Here is an 18605-nt window from a genome sequence, read left to right as displayed (position 1 = left end):
GTTGACCCTACCCCCCCCCCCCCACCCTTCCCCAATCACATCTCAAACAGAAAATGAAAATTCAGAATTTTCAAGACAACTACACTGTAAATGTTCCATCCATACTAACTAAAGGATTCAAAACTGAAAATAACTCAAAGCTGCTAGCTTTGAGTAAGAACTGAAGCTAAAACTATTTTTTCTGATCTCCTTTCCAGTACTCCTAAGCTGCTTCGGCCGACCCAGAAAAAAAGGACTTTTAGGGAAGAAATAGTATTAGAACAATGTTGATTCATTCAATTATCCAAATTACAAATAGCATTTTAAAAGATCAAATTTTTGAGTTAATGGTGGAAAACACAACTAAATTATCATTATTTAACTATCCAATAGCAGCCCAATGTTGAAAAAAAAGACTTCTTTTGAAGAAATAGTATTAAAACAATGTTAATTCCCGTTTCAATTTTCCGAATTACAAAAAGCATTTTAAAACATTAAACATCTTAATCCATGTATGGCATTTAATTTCCAAAGTTAAAGTCAAAATGAATTCAAACTAATATAATAACATAACCAAACATAGAGTGTACGCAGACCCTAACACTACCTCATGAGGTAGAGAAGCGGTTTCCAAAAGAGCCTAGACTCGAGTAGAGCAAGTATGAAAAGGGAAAACGACAGAGGACAAAATATAGCAACTACTACGGAAAACAGTAACAACAACAAAATAAATTATGCAATAATGGAAACATCACAAAATATATGGTGGTAGAAAGCAAAAGCAAGAAACTACAAGACTAAAGCTGCTGCTACTGCGACAGACACCACTAAACATAAACGAAACAGTGAATCTTCACAATTTGGAAGCATGAAAGAAAACAACTTTATATGTTTAAAGCTAGCAGTAACCTTACCGGATGACTTTCGTAGTCGCATTCATATTCATCGTCGGAGAATTGCTCTAAAGCTGCTATACCAGGGTATCTACAAAACCCACGCAGCTGTCCCAATCCACGAAGATTCGATTCTTCGAAGAAATAAGCCTTACTTACATCACTACCGATCAAAATCCGGCGGTGACAAGCAGCGAATATCTTCCGATTTTGATGAGAAGAGAACAGAGTAGATAGAAGAAGCGTAGATGAAGAAGACCTCCTTTTTGTGCATGCTAAGAGAAACCCTATTCTCGAATGCATTCTATGTGTTTGATAAAATGAGTACTATGATCATAGCTGTGCTTCAATTTTTTTCTTCTTTAACCTTATTTTGATAAAAGAAGGTGATAGTTTTCACCGGAAAAAATGGTAGTTCTGATGACGGCGGAGACGGCGGAATAGGACGGTGGAGCTGCAGCGGCCCCGATGAGTAACTCTAGCGGAGAAGCGGACGGGCGTTAAAGTATGTAAAGAAGAGGGCAAAGTGTGTAGAATGTATTGTGTTATATTTTAGCCAAAACAAATAAATCGAACTGATAATAATAAAACGAAATTAGAAAAGATAATACTTATAAAACAAAAATATCAAAAATAATGACCCAATCACACTAAATATACAAATTAAGACTTTTTATTATATTTTATTTTATACGAAGTAATGCATACAATATATTAATATGTAATATAATACAATGTATAAAAATTATTTATTTATAGGGAAAAAGGATAAATATATCCCGAACTATTGTAAATGGTATACAGACACCCTCCGTCATACTTTTGGGACATTAGCGCCCCTGCCGTCCAAAACTAGAGCACATATGCCCTTCACTCTAATGAAAGACTATATAGGGACACGTGGCACAATCTTGTCCGTCGATCTGATATTTAATAAATGTTGAATCGATGGATAGGATTGTGACACGTGTATGTCCGTTATTATAAAGGGTATATATGCTCTAGTTTTTAGACGACAGGGACACCAATGTCCCAAAAGTATAATTTAGGGTATTTGCATATAGTTCGGGGTATATTTGTCTTTTTCCCCTTATTTTTATAAGTTTCGATAAAATTGTAATATAATTTTAATTCAAGTAAAATATTTAGAGATAAGCCTTTTAAAAAAAGAAAAGTTATAAGAATTCTTATTCGAAGCTTCGACTATATTCGAAGAATGAATTACAGGGACGTTCAAGTCAAATATCAAACCTAAAACTTTGGATTAAGAATGAAATAATTTCTTCGTGCATTGCAACCCATTTGGGTTCCATTATCACTATTAAAAAAAAATAAAAATATAATCCTAAAGTTATTGGTTCATACCCGACCCGCTACCCGTCAACCCGGAACAGTTGCGAGGGAAATTGAAAATCTTCAAATCCCCCAAATCCCTTCTTTCCATTTTCATTTTCCCTCTTCACCATTCCTCTCCCCCCAAAAACCCCACCGGAGATATCACTCCGCCGTGTCTCAGCCTCTACTGATGCCGTCGATTCACCCTTAATACTATCGAGGGCAATAGATGATTCGAACATTTAGGTTGCTAGGTTTTTGAACAATTTGTTTTGGTTGTATTTGCTAAGTTGAAGTGGAAGAAGATGGCTGCGAAGGTTGCTGCTGCGGGTATGGTACATCAATCAAATGCACTTAATTTTGGTGGTGGTGGTAGTTCTAAGGTCACTACTGCCACATTGAAACGGAAAACTCCATCGGAGTTGCGGGTGAGTATCTTTTTTCCCTGATTTAACTTTAAAGTTTCAGTTTTTTAAGTGAAAGTAGATCTTTTTGTATGGGTGTGAGTTATAATGTTATTATTTTCTGGGTGGAGAGAGCATTTGTAATCAGGTCTTTTCTGTTTGAATTAACCCACTCTTGTCACATCCTTTTTGCATAATAACATAACTAAAAAAAGGTAGCCTTGTGCACAAAGCATCACGTGTTTTCACGCAAGGTATGTCAAAAGGCTGCACCCCAATAGGTGTGAGGTAGACAACCTAGCCTATTGCAAGTATTAGTGAAGTCTTCCCACGGTTTGCACCTGTGATCTATATAGGTCTCATGGAGACAACTCTATTGTTGCTCTAAGGGTGCCCTTATCATAGGCTCATACTAGCATAATAATGTGGTAAGAGAAGTGTTTTAGTGACTTGACTTGGATTCTTGGAAGTGAATATGAATGATTGTAGGAAGTTAACTTGTCCATCTATTGTCCATTTTGCTTTAGTGGTTTATTTGTATGAGTAAAATTCCCTGGGGAAGTCTGTTTAAGCAATTGAAAGAATGATAAAGACTATGTAACTACCTAAGACACATAAATTTCTTTTTTACTTTTAGTTTGGAAGAGAACTTTACAAAGCAATTGAAATTAAACATGTTTGTTAATTTTCAAGATAAAATTTGACAATAAAAATATCTTTGTCAAAATTTTCTAATTAGACCTAATTTCTCACTATGAACATCTTTGTCTTTGACAATACTGAATATGATAGGGAGAACAATTGAAGAAAAAGAATATTGTGGAGCTTGTGGATGAATCAATAGTCTCAAATGGTGGCCCAATGAGGTAATTTTTGTTCCCAGATGTCTTATTATTTGTTTGAGTGCAACTCATGAAGTTCATCCACTTGTTTGAAAGCAGTGGTCTTTTCCCAGGGCCCAAGAGATGTGATGTATCAAAGAACCCAAGGTATGTTGATACTCGTGTGGACGAGCTATTTCCTGCCAGAAAAAGTAGCATCAGGCTTAAGTTGGTTTCAAGAAAAGAAAATGGCAAGGTCGGTTTACTTCACTTTTTGTCAAAGTGTATATTTTTGGGGAATCTATGTAATTCAGCAAATGCTATAGCTGATACTCATTCCGTTCCAATTTATATGACATAGTTTGTTTTGGCACAAAGTTCAAGAAAGAAATAAAGACTTTTGAAACCCGTGATCTTAAACATACCATAACATTTGTGCGGCAAAACTTTTGAAACTTGTGATCTTAAACATGACATACATTTGCATTACTGTAAAAGCTTCTCGTTAACAGTAATTGGGAAGTATAAAGTTAGTTGTTTCCAAAAATAGAAATATGTCATTTTTTTCGGAACTGACTAATAAAGAAAAAGCGTCACATAAACTTGAATAAAGGGAGTAGTTCTTTTGCGTGTTTCCTCCACTAAGAACTCATTATATATCTACACAAGTTTCACGTATTTTTATTTTTCTTGCTGGCAGGAAAATGTTCAAGCAGAGAATAGTGGTAATACTAAAAATTGTTCTGTTCCTTCAGCTTTCCCTGCTGAGAATCAACAGCGATCAAAATGGTAAATACACAGAATTGTATTCAATCTTTGTAGAATGTAATGGCTATTCTATCTTCTTGCTGCTGATTTAATGTTTTTTTGTATATTGTCATCAAAAGCCCAAAATTCTCTCTTGCTTCAACTGTAACTGGAAAAGATCATGCTACTGAAACTTGTAGTACAAGCGAAAGGTGCAGTGAGAATACTTTCCGCAGTGTCACTGAGCTGTCACTGGGTAGTGTAGATGTACATGGCTTGTTTACTGTTGATATGGTAATTACTATTGCCTGCATTTATCCTCTTCAATCCTTCTGTATACTTTGAATTTTGATAAAGCTAAGAATTAACCTTTTATCTTTTATTGGTAGGATAAAGCCTTAAGAGGACTGGCTACTCATGAGCATCTAGGTGCTGCTGCTAAAATTGCTGAATCCTCTGAAACTGATGGTGGTATTAGGTCAAAACATTTCTGCTCAGAATTCCATGTCCCATGCAAGATGACCCCATTGGATTTGGCGATGAAAACTAACATACGGGTTGTATCCTCATCTTCCATCAATTGGTGAGTAATGAGTTAATTGATTTTGTTATTTAATCAGCCATTTTGATATCAATTCATGCCTTCATTTAATTGTTGGAAAAACTGTTCATGTGCATTTCTTTGTGTTAACTCGTAAAAAGAAACTGTGCATCCCAGGAAGTTTATTTACCACCAAATAACACAAGATAGTTTAAATACTCACACTATCTGGACCGGGAGTGACAGAGCTTGTTTATGATGTTGGTCTTAGTTTATAATGAAGTGTCTGATATATACAACTTTTTTCACGAGAGTTTGTAGTTGACTCGTATCACACACTTCAGTAAAACTTGATGGCATGTAATTAAACTAAACCATGTCTGGCATAACCAAATAAGAAGTGAGAGATGTACATATCGTTTGACCATGCCATGAAATGTGCTCCAAAATAAAAAGGTTAGTGTTGCCGCTTGTCTATATGTGTCCATTTATAAAAGTACTGAAAAGAATTCTGAATGTGGCTGACCATGTTTTGGGCCCTTGTCCAAGGTGTGTTTTTTGTTAGACTCATATGCAATATTGACACATTTTTGTATGTTTCTTATGTAACAGTAAATCAAAGACTAACATCTGAGTTGCCTTTATTTTTTCTTCTGCGTATTATCTATACTTGTTAATTGTTATGCAGTACTTTTCTTCTCTTCTTACTTTGGATTGTGTGCCTCAATGTTGTTTTGTGAAGGTTAATTAAGTCTTGTATGATCCTTTAGGTTTCATAGGTTGATCAATTGTGGCGCCAACAATGTGGTGGCGAGGTCCTCAGTTAATTGTTTCACGAAACTAAAGATGACCTGTTTATCTGAAGTGACTTCTGTTTCCCAAGCGACTAATCCAATGTCATTGCATTCCTGGATGTATCCTCAGTCTCCTCTACCGCCTTCAGTTATATCAGCTTTAACCTTGTCTGCTTCAGCGGGAGGTATTGCTGGATTCTTCTGTTGTCCTACCTTTGTTTAATGTCTTCGCTCCCGACCGTGTAATCTGTCTTTTAATTCTAGGGCAACTGGACTTTTTAAGTGAAAGGCAGCTAGCATGGCAGGATTCATTTCGAAGTTTATATTACATGCTTCGGAAGAATGTTTGCAGCATCTTCTACGGTAATAATCATTTTAATAACCACCTTCAATGTTTCATTATAACTGACATGCAGTTCTTATTTTCTTCACATTTCATGTGACTTCACACTTATGAAATACTCCCTCTATTCCATATTAACTGATTTGTGAGGCAATGCACAATTATTAAGAAAAACATTCAAGGTCATAGTTTAAACCATACTTCCACTATTGTCCTTTGTAAAACCATAAATATAGCTTTGTAAGTGGCATCCCCACATGCCTTAATAGATCCGCCCCTGTTGCTTGTAATGACAGAGAAACTATTTAAAGTGATTCCAGCAGATTTTATTTCAAAAGGAAGCAATGTTTCTACTACCTACTCTTCTGTCCTTTTTCTTCATGTGCATTTTCCATTTTACTTGTTGTTGTTTAACTTTATTGGTTTTTGGTACTTGTGATGTTAGTTGACTTTCTTGGCTTGTACATAACTTGCCTTTAAGAGCTCTATTCTTAGTCAATTTTAGAACACATACTAAAGTTTGTATTGGCTATGTCCTTTGAAGAACTCCTGAATGGTGGCATTAATGACAGTCCACTCCAATGATTCTATTTATTTTGCCCGACTACCCTACTTTCTTCCCAAAAATCCCATGAAGGCAACTCTTGAATTAGATTGGATTTCCTTTCATGAGGTGATGCATAATCTAGCATAAATGAGTAAACCATCCTATTTTAATTCTCTACTGTAATTACTTTGTAAAACTGAACAAAGATGCATTTGTTTGTGGATACAACTTCATGATAGCTCAAGGGTTTTTCACCTTGTTCCATTTTATATGATACGTTTTCCTTATTAGTTTGTTTGACAAAGAATGACTCATTTATATATTTGGAAAACTTTAAACTTCTCATTTTGCTCTGAATAGCATGTTCTCGTAGCCATTGAAATGTCATGGTATGTTTAAGGCAACAAGTTCTAAGGGTACTTTTCGTATTTTTTTCTTTACTAAATTATTTGCATAGTCTAACACCGATATAAGCTGATATGTGGGGAGTACCTTTTATCTGCCTCATTATATTGATCTGAATTTTATGTATTCATGTTCTCTCTGTTCTAAACTTTGCAGTTTGCACTGCTCAGTTTGTGATCATGTTCACCAGTTCTTATTCAGAGGAGAACAAACATGTTTGTAATGCATATATATCTCAGTCAACCCGGGGTTTGAGGTCATTACTCAAAGAACATGTAAGATGCTGAATATATGACACTTCTTATTTTGCTTATTTCTTCAAGGAATTCTTCAAGCATTATCATGTATCATCCTGCTCATTTGTGGCCTATTTGGTGTCAATTTTTACAGTGTTGTTGTATTGAATATGGGTATTGAGAAAATAGTGTAGTGAATAAAAAAAATTGCTCTCTAACAACTTAAACTTTTAGATGAGATGGTTACACACTTTAACATGGTACTGGAGCAGGAAGAAATCTTTGGACCGAGTCTCACTGCCTTTCAATTGCTGAAAAGAATTTCCACATGTTTGGACCACAAAAAAGAATCACATTTTCATGTGAGGGGGTGTGTTGAGAATATAATTAAGTAAATAAAAAGTCTGTTCTCTCCAACCACTTAAGCTTTTGTCTCCAACCACTTGAGTTTTTAGATGAGATGGTCACACTCACACCTTTCAACAATGGTGACCTGCAAACTTGATGCAATCTTATACAATTCTTTTATTTATGATTATAAAAGTTGCTCTTGGAGCAGCTTGGGCATGTTCTAATGTCATTAAAGTATCATTTATTCATTAGGTCTTAAGCTCTGCAATTTAAGTTCCCGATAACTAGAATTTTATAGTGATGCAGTGATATGCAAGCAATGCTAGTTTGCATTTGAATAACATCTTAAATTTCCAGAGGAATAACATCACTCCGATTTAGAAATTTTGTACGTGCTCCAGTGAGAAGTTCCATATATGTCTATAAAAAATAGGAGCCCAAAGCAAATGTAATAAAGGACAATAGAGTCTCGGGGCTTTAAGTGAGAAGCAAATGCATGGTGTATAAGTTTGCATCATGTTATCTCTATCTGTTGAAAGTGTGTCAAATATGTATGTATATTCAGCACTTTAGCATCACTAATTGAGTGAGACTAGAAAGTGCATCATGTAACCTCTATCTGTTATTCTGTTGTGATGATGAATTTGGTCATTATCCTTCATATGCAGCAAGCAACTGGCTTCTCAGTTTGAGACTATTCCTCACTAGTTGTGAAGCTTGAAAGGAAAAAAACATTCAACTATCCAAACACAAGTTTGACTTCTACAAACTATTTTCTAACTTTAATTTCAAATAATCATTTTTCCAACTTCAATTTCAAACAATTTTCCCCAACTTTATTTGTTCAACTCAATGGTTGTGGAAAGCCAAGCAGTCCATCTGTTTCTTGTATTCACTCCACTCATCAGTTCTTTCTAGCTCGTTAAGATTCAGCACAATTTTAGGCACTTGTAATACTATACTATTGGAAACAGCCTATCTACCCCAAGATAGGGGTAAGGTTTGTGTGCACCCTGCCCTCCCCAGACCCCACTTTGTGGGATTTCAGTGGGTATGTTGTTGTAATACTGTACTGATAAACTGTGGTCTATGCTGGAACATCATCTTCATGCTTTTACAATAAAATAAAGGGAAAAACACATTTCCTATCTTGACTCTGAACGTGTTTTTATTTGATACATAATTTGTTAAGCTGATTATGTATTGCAATCTTTTGTGGATGGTAGGATGTTTCTTATTCTATGCCGCTTTGCCACTCGAAGTTGGAGGAGCTTAATACAGAAGAACTGGTTGAGCTTTCAGAGATTGAGAAACAAAATCTGGGCCAGGTAAAATGTTAGGTTGTTGATACTCACCTGGATAAATAAATCCAGCAGTGAAATTTGCCTGCAAAGCTTTGGTATTATTGATGTCAGATTCTTGGACTGACTTGTTCATTCCAAGTTTTAGGAAAGGGAGAATTGTCCAACGCTTTATCTTTTTTAATGTCTTATTTTCCTTTGCCTTGATGAACTTAGCTTTCTCAATGTGGAAATCTTGGAATAATTATAGTGATGAATTGTGCTTTAAGATAACTCTACTGCTTGCTAGAAGAACTCTCATGGTGTATCCAGTGGTTGATTATTTAGTCTCCCCTTTTACCTTGATTTTCTGATATTGTTGAAGTATGTTAACTGCTTCCTTTAAAAGCTTAACTATCATAGACGAGATACTTTTATTTACTTATTTTGTTCACAGTATTACCCACCCCACATAATTTTGTGATTTTTTTTCTTGGGCCTAGCACATGGAAATATTTCACTAGTAGGTGATGGTGAGGCCAAACTAAGGACCTTTGCTTGCTTAATATGTTGAAGTGTGTGAATAACCTGATTTAAAAACTTAAGTTGTAACAATAAGGACCTTCATTTATATATTGGTTTATAATATTATATTTTCTAACTGGTGAATATAATGTTTTATGCAGACTAGGCGTCGGAGTGCTATGTCCGATGTGGATAATAGGCCAGATTCCTTGCTGGCATTCACTGGAAATAAGAATGTTCATTCTTTATATGACTTTCTGTTGAACTATCGGTAAACTCGTAGTTGATGATGGATGTTTAGTCGACTTCATTCTATCACATGATGCCACAGTTTTGATTGTTGCTTATGATCTTTCACTACACTAAATAGCATTTTTCAAATTTTCAGATATTTCTTAACTTCTCTAACTGGTGTGGATGTCCCTGAGTTGTATTCACCTATCCCATTTGAGAATGCTGCACTCACTGCTCCTGAGGTTTGTTTAAGACTTTTGCATAATCTTGTATCTTCATTTATCTTGTCTGATAGGTTGGCTTGGGCCATACTTTAGGGTCGTTTATATGGAGATAAGATCATACATGATTATAAGATGGGTACAGTATGTTTAGTAAGACAATATGTATGTGGATTTAATTGGGTATACATTTGCAATTGTCCTTTTGCCTTATTGTAATAAAGTCCTTATGTGTAGACTCAATATAACACTGTTTCTTGTTTGCCCTTCAATGGAAATGGTTATTACTTATTACATTAAAAAGATATTTCTCAATATGTTAGTCTTGATCTCGTTATTGCATTATAAATGTCTTTATCTTGTATAATTTCTCAAAATATTATGTCTTAAGCTGGTTATAGTTTTACAAGTGTGTTATCCGGAATGCAAATAGATATTATTTTACCTACTTTGCAGGTCAGATGCAAGGAGGTCAGGAGAATTGATCAGGCAGTTTTTCAAGGAATGGAGTCAAATGTGACTTGTGTGCCTAATCAACAACCATCTTCTGGGATGTGCTATAGTGTTGAAATTAAGGGTCGATACCTTGCCCCATGGGTAACCTCTGCTATATGTGATGCTTTCAGCTCTAACAGCACAAGTTTTGAGGCTAGGTATACTGTCTAAAACATTATTTACCTGAATTATCTTTCATTTTCACAAGAACATAGTTTTGCATGTAGTGTATTAAAGCATCTTTTAGTGGTTGGAAGGGGATGTCCCTTGGTGTTGCTGATGGACATTCAGGAAGTGGTATTTTGGTTACAAAAAATCCTCTCACAGAACATTAAAGCTTTAAATTTTCAAAGTCAAAATCCAATCGGGAGAAATCCTGCAGTATTACGAAAAAAACTAGTTTGGAAATGAGTTTACTGTAGTGTCCAAATGATTAAACCATCTACTTTTTGTATATCTATATTCTGTTCAGAAGTTTTAATCTATCATACTAATGCTGTTTCATTTTAGTATTTATATTCTATTTTATTTGTTTACTTATGGATTTCCCGTTTTTACCTCTAAATTTTATGTCTTTGCAGTTTCATCAGCGAGCCAGCCTCAGTTAACTTGAATGCTAGTCTCGGCATTACTGGGAAATATTCTGATCCTGAAGTTTCAGCAACTGAAGCCTTGGACAAGGATAACCTTTGTTTTGGTATCCAGAATACCAAATTTTGTTCCCAGATAAATTCAGGTTTCTTAAAGGGGTTGAAGTACAATGGTGGTTGTTACACCGCTTTTCTTTCACCTGTTTGACACCCCGTGTGCAACATATTCTGGGTAAATTATAAACTGGCATCTGTTTTTGCTGCAATACATCTTTACCGTTGTAAAATTGTTCAGTAATTGTTCGTGTTTCAACGACCTTATGTCAAATTCCTGTTGTAAAATTGTTCAGTAATCGTACGAGCATTATAGCTAATACTGTGCATAATTTGCAAAATGTTGATGATCAATACTTTTGATTCTGGTGAATGGGGTTTTGCTCTACTGAAATACATTGCACTTGATGGAGCTTATTATGCTGTCATATTTTGCAGATTTTGCTTTAAGTTCATCATCCCTGCCTCTCATTTTCATTTCATTGACCTCTAACTCTTGGCTCGTTCGGTATGTGGGATGAGATAGCAATATCATGATATAAAATGTGTGATCATTTTGTCCTACGTTTGGTTGTTGGGATGAGGGAAAACAATCACATGGAACGTACGAAAATAATGGGATAGTAATCTCATGAAATATCCTTGTCTATCCCATTCTGCATACCAAATGAGCCTTTAGGGGTTGGATATATAATTTGAGATTACATTTATTCTAAGTTTGGTTATATATCAAAATCTTGACATTATCTACCCATATTGGATGTGAGATTATAAATCACAAGATCAAAATTTCAAGATAAGACCAAATAATGCCTTAGAAGCACAATGACCTTAAAATTTCCCTTTTTGTTGTGCTCATCTAGTTGATTGAGGGATAAATGAGTACAAAAGTAAAGTAAGTGTTTCACATTAATCATAGAATTTACTAGTTTTGCATGTATCCCTTTGGTATGGAATACTTTATCCACGAGGTAGTGGTAAGGTTTGCGTATACTCTATTCTCTTCAGATCTCATTTAGTGGGATTTCACTAGGTATGTTGTTGTTGTAAGGTCTAGGGCGGATTCAGATTTAGTTAAGTTCAAGAATAGATACGTAACATTGGGTGGAAAAAAGAAAAAAAAAAGCTCACCCTTTGACCTTTGTGATTGTCTCTTTTAAATTTCTTATAAGCTAAAGTTAATAAGAATGAAGCAAAATATTGGAACATAAATATAATCACCAAGCCGGTTAATAAACTTAATTAAATTAATCTTTGTTTAGTAAAAAGAAAACAAAACAAAAAGGCTAAATTGGTGATGGAAACAAAGTCATAGGATCCAAATTATTATTAGATGAAACAAGTAAAACAAGACAAATTTGTTAAAAGCAATATAACTAGGAAAGTCGAGCCAAATATTTTTAACTAAGCTTTATTGAGAATAATTACTATAAAAATAAGGAATAATCAATGACGAATCTCTGCAACTTCTGGTGGAGTAGTTCATGACTCAATTATTTTCTATTTGGTGTTCGATACTTCCGTTATAATTTGATTGAATTTGAAAACATATCGAAAAGTCTTGTATTATAAAAGTAAGATGCCCCTTGTTAAAGATAATTTTATACGACTCAAATTTGAAATCTCAACTCTTAATGTCACCATAACACTTGGTGATCATCATTTGTTTCCTTTCATCCGTCTTATCAGTGGCGAAACTAAAAGGGCTCGAAAAATAAAATGTAGTGTCTGCTCTGAGCCAATCTCCAATTTTATAACCAAAGGATTCAATATTCAGATATATATACACTAAAAAAATTTAAAATATTTTATATACACAAATATAAATTTTTATCAAGAGAGTTCGAGTGAAAATCCTTGCCTTCTTCTAGATCTGCCCCTTGCTAGCTTCTTATCATCATGATAAGATCTCTTCATTTTTTATTAGAGGGGAGGTTGGAGCCTTAGATATGGGGAAAAAGTATTGTTCGGGAGCTCTTTTCTTGTTAAATGAATCTTACGCATCACAAATTTAAATTAGTTAAACTCCTAATACAGATACGAAACATCGAGTCGAAATCGGGAAAAAAAAATAGTGAAGTGCACGTGACTAATGAAAGCATGTCACGTGCACACATGTTAGAGACCCAAAGCATTGAAGGTCGTGGTATCATTTTCTGCCAGAAAGCAGAATACAAAAAATGCCTTGATGATTAGACAAACCTTCTGGTGAGTCCACGTGGCAGTTATTTGTGGTATACAAATAATTATTTTTTTATTTTTTTAGAGTTAATGCTTTTTTATTTTTATATGTCTTGATAGTGAAAGTAGTAGAGTATTTATTATTTATATTTTCTTTCATTTTTAATCAGAGATATTTATTTTGAGTATGATTAGAGTTTTCGGATTTCAGCTTTGGAAATAAAGTGACCATTGAAAGGGAGAGATTTACACTTTTTGAGCGCGAATCTCAACATAAAATTACGAAATCGGTCCAAAAAATGGGTGAGACTTGTTATTTTTCATTCTCTAATGATCATAATCAGAGCCAACAAGTAAATCGAGCTGAGATAGGCGGAATTTTGAACCCTTAATATTTCTGAATTACAAAAGTGACATATAAAAGTTCTTCAAAAGAAATGGTTTTAGGTATGTTTTGAATTCTGAAAATTGGAAGGAGATTAAATATATGTTTTAATGATTATGAATGTTTTCACATGAATGAATGATTAGAAAATCATGTTTAAATAAAAAAAACCATAGGCAAATAATGCACTCTGCAGACCAAAATTAGTAGGCAGATAATGATCATTAGCTATAATTTTATAGGTTTTCATGAACTTTTTTTTTTGGCTAATTCTATATTCTCTTTGCTTTTAGGAAGTTCAAGACTTTTTGTCTTTTATAAAAATCATCTAGTATCTGAAATCTACGAGCTCGACTATATATAATTCAACTTCATATTGTATAAGTTTCATTCATAAGGGGTGCATAATTCTATCATTTTTTTATTCTTAACTCGAATCTGCAATCTCGTAAAAAGATTGTGTTTATCTCATCACATGTTCAAATATTTATTTATTTATTTATTATTATTATTATAGTTTTTTTTCAATTTATCTTGTATTTATTGATCCTTTAATTTTCTCCTTTCTAAAAAAGTCTAGGATCCAAGACTCAAAATTTTCTTTTAGGATTTAGATTGACAAGTTCTATCATAAAATTAGGGTCAAAAGTAGGATTTATTTTTTCTTTCTAAAAGCAAAAGTGTTTGCTTTATTTTGAATCTCTAGAAGTAAAAAAAAAAAGTTTGCTTTTTTTTTCATTTTGAATCTTTAGAAGTAAAAAAGTGTATTTTCTTTTCATATAGAAAAAGTTTACTGCAAAGTGATAATCCTTTTTTGCTCAAGTCATTGTCAAACATGCAAAATAATAAGTAGTAACAAATATACACATGCACATTAATTGAACCTTATTCCATAGTGTACTATTATGTCATGATTATTACTTTTGGAGCAAGGATAAATTTTTTTTTTTTTTTTTGTATAATTTATAAGTCACGAATTTAAATGGTGCAATCAATTTGCTAATTCTCGTACATTGTGTACATGCGAAAAATACTCCATACCTAAAAGTTAATTAAACTTTTTAATATTATGTTGTATTTCCTTCGCACAACATTAATCAGTCTTATATACATCACATCAGCTCGATCAATGATTAAAGGCATTTAAAACAAGGAATTAATTTATATAAATTCAAATTTATGGTTGAAAATTTGTAATTTTGTAGAGTTGGAGGTCCAAAATAGATAGTCATGTAAATATAAGTGTCCATTTAGATACTAAGGCAAAATTTATAGTCCTTGTTAACAATGAAAAAATATTTATCAGTTCACCACAATCCTCATTAACATAGTCAATTTGTTGATAAAAAATATTGAGATAAAAGAGTAAGATCCAAACTTTATAGCATGTGGAGGTTGACAAACTCACAACTTTTAGGGGGGTGGAGTGGTTGATTTAAAAAGTTTTATTTCAATAAAGTACAAATATTCTATCCAAAAAAAGTAGTTATGGGATACTAAAGGACTTGAATATAAAATATTCCAAAATTTCCTACCTGGAATTCCATTTGGTTTATATTATATTTAAATAAAATTTTAAATTAAAGTATCATTGACCCTTTAAGTTTAATCAATTAAATATACATTTTATATACTTTATTATTTCATTGCACCACTTGCGGCTTAATTTAACATAAACGCTTCTTCATTTTCAGGACTCAAACTCAGATGTTTGGTTGAAGACCCAAAAATTAAGTCCATATCACCGAACCCTATGAAGGTTCCAGATATGGTGGTTAATGATCGCGTGACTATTGACAAATATTGTCGATATTGTAAAATATTATCATAAAAAGTTTTATATAGATAATATTTCACATTCAATTATCGCCGAGGATCGTTGTTTTCTCTATGAAATTCATAAAAATAAATTTATGAACAAGTCAAATTCCAACGGAACATTCATAATAAATTAGCGATTTTCTCACCGCAAATATGTTAATCGAATATAAAGAAAAGATTGATATTCTAATGTGGAAACAATAAATATTTATCTACACAATGTATAACGTAAGTGATAAATTCACTACGTGTGTTTTCTATATACTCCCTCCGTCCCATTTTATGTGGCAACATTTCCTTTTTGGTCAGTCCCAAAAAGAATGTCACATTTCCTTATTTGGTAAGTATTTAAAGGTACAATTCCTCTTTTATCCTTGTTGGTCCCACTTAATCTTGAAAAGAGTACTCCAATACATTTATTAGGAGAGAGAAAAATAAGTCTATTTTTTTAAGGACAATTTGGTAAACATTTTAAAGTCTTTATCTATTTCTTAAACTCCGTGCCCGGTCAAATGTTGCCACATAAAATGGGACGGAGGGAGTAATTTTTTTCGGTGCGGAACTGGTAGTTGGGGAAGTCATAGAAGTAGTAGTGTGGTAGGTGGTAGTGTGGTAGGTGAGTAACTTATTTTAAAGATTTTATTGAAAAGAGTACTCCAATACATTTATTAGGAGAGAGAAAAATAAGTCTATTTTTTTAAGGACAATTTGGTAAACATTTTAAAGTCTTTATCTATTTCTTAAACTCCGTGCCCGGTCAAATGTTGCCACATAAAATGGGACGGAGGGAGTAATATTTATTTCTTAATTGTACGTAATTAATGACATAATTTTATTTAATTTGTTGCTTAAATTTATTATATATGTATGATTTAATGTATTTATCAAACAAAAAGCAATTATTATATTGTATCTTTAAGATTTAACAAAAGTACCTTACTATTTCCCTTCAATTACTTTTCGATTTTAATTTTTATAAGTTGAATTAAATTTCAATAATTTCCCATATTTTATGAACTTTCTATCAAAGTTTAATGGGTCAACTTCAATAATCATTCTCCATTATTGTCATCATTATAGTTTCATTAGTTTGAGAAAAAGATGTTTTTTAGTTCATTATTCCTTTTATTAAATTTTACTTTTGCTCTCTTTATTTTTTCTTTCCTTTTTTATTTTTCTCGACACATTTTTTTGGGGTGGGGGGTGGGGTGGGGTAAGGGGAAATGACATCTCACCTAAATATGCAAGTCCAATATAATTTTAAACTATCAAAAAGCGATGGCAATGAAGTGATAAATATTATTTCATTCTTAAATATCGATCTCATATTCGAGCTCTGTTACAATGTCAAGTTCAAATTTTGAAAATAATTTTTTTATTTATAGTATTTTTTTTTAAAAAAAGAAACATTCTTATAACCTTTTTGGTATAGTCACTTTCTTCTCACCCTTCAATTAATCTTCATCAATCCTCACAATACTCTTTTTACGGTGCAACATGAATTTAGATTAGTCGAAACATTAAAAAAAATCAAATATTTAAATATACTTGGTTTCACCAAGTGATTACACTAAATTGAACTCCTTCCATTCTTTTTTAGTTGTTGTAATTTTCTTTTTGAGAGTCAAACTATATGAATTTTGACTAACATTTTAAGATGTATTTTTTTATCATATTGATATGGAAAAAGTTGCAATTTATAGTACTTTCCGTATAGTTTTTGAATATCTAAAATTTTATTTTAAAATATCAAATTAATGTAATCTAATTTAGCTTTAAAAATTAGTCAAATTGACTCTCGAAAAGTACAACATGACAACTAAAAAGGAACATACGAAGTATTAACTTACTATGACTGAATGCTTAATAAGGTGAAAATATATACTAATTAATTGATCATAATCAAATTATAACAATTTACTAACAAACACATATTATCACATTTCTTAAACATCGAGTGTGGATAAGTTTTTACTTCGAATACACCGGATATTTACTTGAAAAAAACATCATAATATTATAATGACCATTTTGCCCTTCCACTTTTTTCTTCTTCCTCACCTAAAGTGATATCCTTCTCACCTCTCCCTCTTTGCTTCACATGCACTCATATTTTCATTAAATATTTTTGAGAACCAAGACAAAAGAAAGCTCATAAGATTAGATTTTAGGTATCTTCCACTCTCCTCAACCCCACCACACACACATATTTTTCACTCAATATCTGATATTTATATTGAAGCTCGATTAAATTTTGATTCACATGTTTAAGGTTCATTTCTAGGGGCAACGCTTCCAATATTTATGATCTTTTCCCATTCTCAGGGTAAAGTCGAGACCTTTGATTAAGAATGAAGGATGTCAATCATCTCACGGTAACTCATATTGGATTAAAAAAATAAGAAAGAAAGAAGCATGTGTTCTCTTGTGTCCCTCTCTTTTTTGGTCCTCCAAAATTCTTTTATCATCATATCACATATTCTATCATCTATTCCTCAAAAAAGAAAATAAAAAAACTCCAAATCCAACCATTGGAATCCAAGAATGTAGATAGATGTAAAAAATAATAAATTAAATTAAATTAAATAAAAAACCAACACTATAACATTATTAATTATTTTGCTATCTTTTTCTGTTTCTCCACTAATGGCAACTACTGCAAGTGCTGCCACATCAACACAAAAAAATAAATTAAAGTGGCATTTAGATTTTGTTTCTATTTTTTTTAGAAATTACCTTTTCTAATAATGTTAGATTCGACTGTAATATTTATTCATGTATTGCTTAATCTTAAAAAAAATATTATCTTCTAATATTTACTGTTTGCAATATCAATAACTTTGTGAAATTCTACAAGTAAAATTGAAAAAAATAATGTGTATAGAGCATTACTCTAAACTTATAAAGATAGAAAATTTGTTTACGATAAATCATTGACTTAAGTAACTTATATTTCAAAACTAATGAAGAAACCATAACTTATCAAATTTTAGACCTTGGCTAGTTTAACGCTAATTTTCAATTTGCTCAAAAAAAACCTTTTAATCATGATCTAATTTCTGAAATCTGAATTAGTAGGGATCCTAAAACAAGTACCGAACAACGAATAAAAAACAACAAAAATCCTCATTAGATATTCAAAACGACCATTTTGCCCCTCTCTTTTTTTGTTTCCTCACCTCTCCCTCTTTGCTTCATATGCACTTATATTTCCAAATACCGAACATCGAATAAAAAATAACAAAAATCCTCATAAGATGTTCAAAATGACCATTTTACCCCTCTTTTTGTGTTTTTTTTGTTTCCTCATCTCTCCCTCTTTGCTTCACATGCACTCATATTCCCATTAAATACTCTTAAGAACCAAGACAAAAAAGCCTCTTCCCACTCCCCACCCACTCCCTTAACTCCCCCTACCCCCCC

At 32.7% G+C, this 18605-nt stretch overlaps 2 protein-coding genes across 2 annotated transcripts in view; one reads left to right on the top strand and one right to left on the bottom strand.

Annotated features, from left to right (window-relative positions):
* The window catches only part of LOC102592008 (ATP-dependent RNA helicase DHX36), an 18669-nt gene extending 17265 nt beyond the window's left edge, over positions 1 to 1404 (bottom strand). The window contains exon 1 of the mRNA XM_006348359.2: positions 894 to 1404. Coding sequence (XP_006348421.1) covers positions 894 to 1175 — 282 coding nt within the window. The 5' untranslated portion in view covers positions 1176 to 1404. The remainder of the gene's footprint in view (positions 1 to 893) is intronic.
* Positions 1405 to 2307: 903 nt separating this feature from the next.
* Positions 2308 to 11223, top strand: LOC102591670 (protein downstream neighbor of son homolog). The gene is made up of 14 exons (XM_006348358.2): positions 2308 to 2635; positions 3404 to 3477; positions 3553 to 3688; positions 4133 to 4221; positions 4320 to 4473; positions 4569 to 4762; positions 5491 to 5699; positions 5779 to 5877; positions 6966 to 7084; positions 8623 to 8724; positions 9363 to 9472; positions 9590 to 9677; positions 10113 to 10309; positions 10733 to 11223. Exons 1-14 carry the CDS (start codon positions 2513 to 2515, stop codon positions 10947 to 10949), a joined length of 1911 nt encoding a protein of 636 aa, XP_006348420.1. The 5' UTR covers positions 2308 to 2512; the 3' UTR covers positions 10950 to 11223.
* Positions 11224 to 18605: the final 7382 nt, after the last annotated feature.

This window comes from Solanum tuberosum, unplaced genomic scaffold, assembly GCF_000226075.1.
Source record: "Solanum tuberosum cultivar DM 1-3 516 R44 unplaced genomic scaffold, SolTub_3.0 scf00098, whole genome shotgun sequence".
NCBI classification, from domain to species: domain Eukaryota; kingdom Viridiplantae; phylum Streptophyta; class Magnoliopsida; order Solanales; family Solanaceae; genus Solanum; species Solanum tuberosum.
The sequence above is the reverse complement of the archived record's forward strand: the minus strand, read 5'-3'. Positions and strand labels throughout refer to the sequence as shown.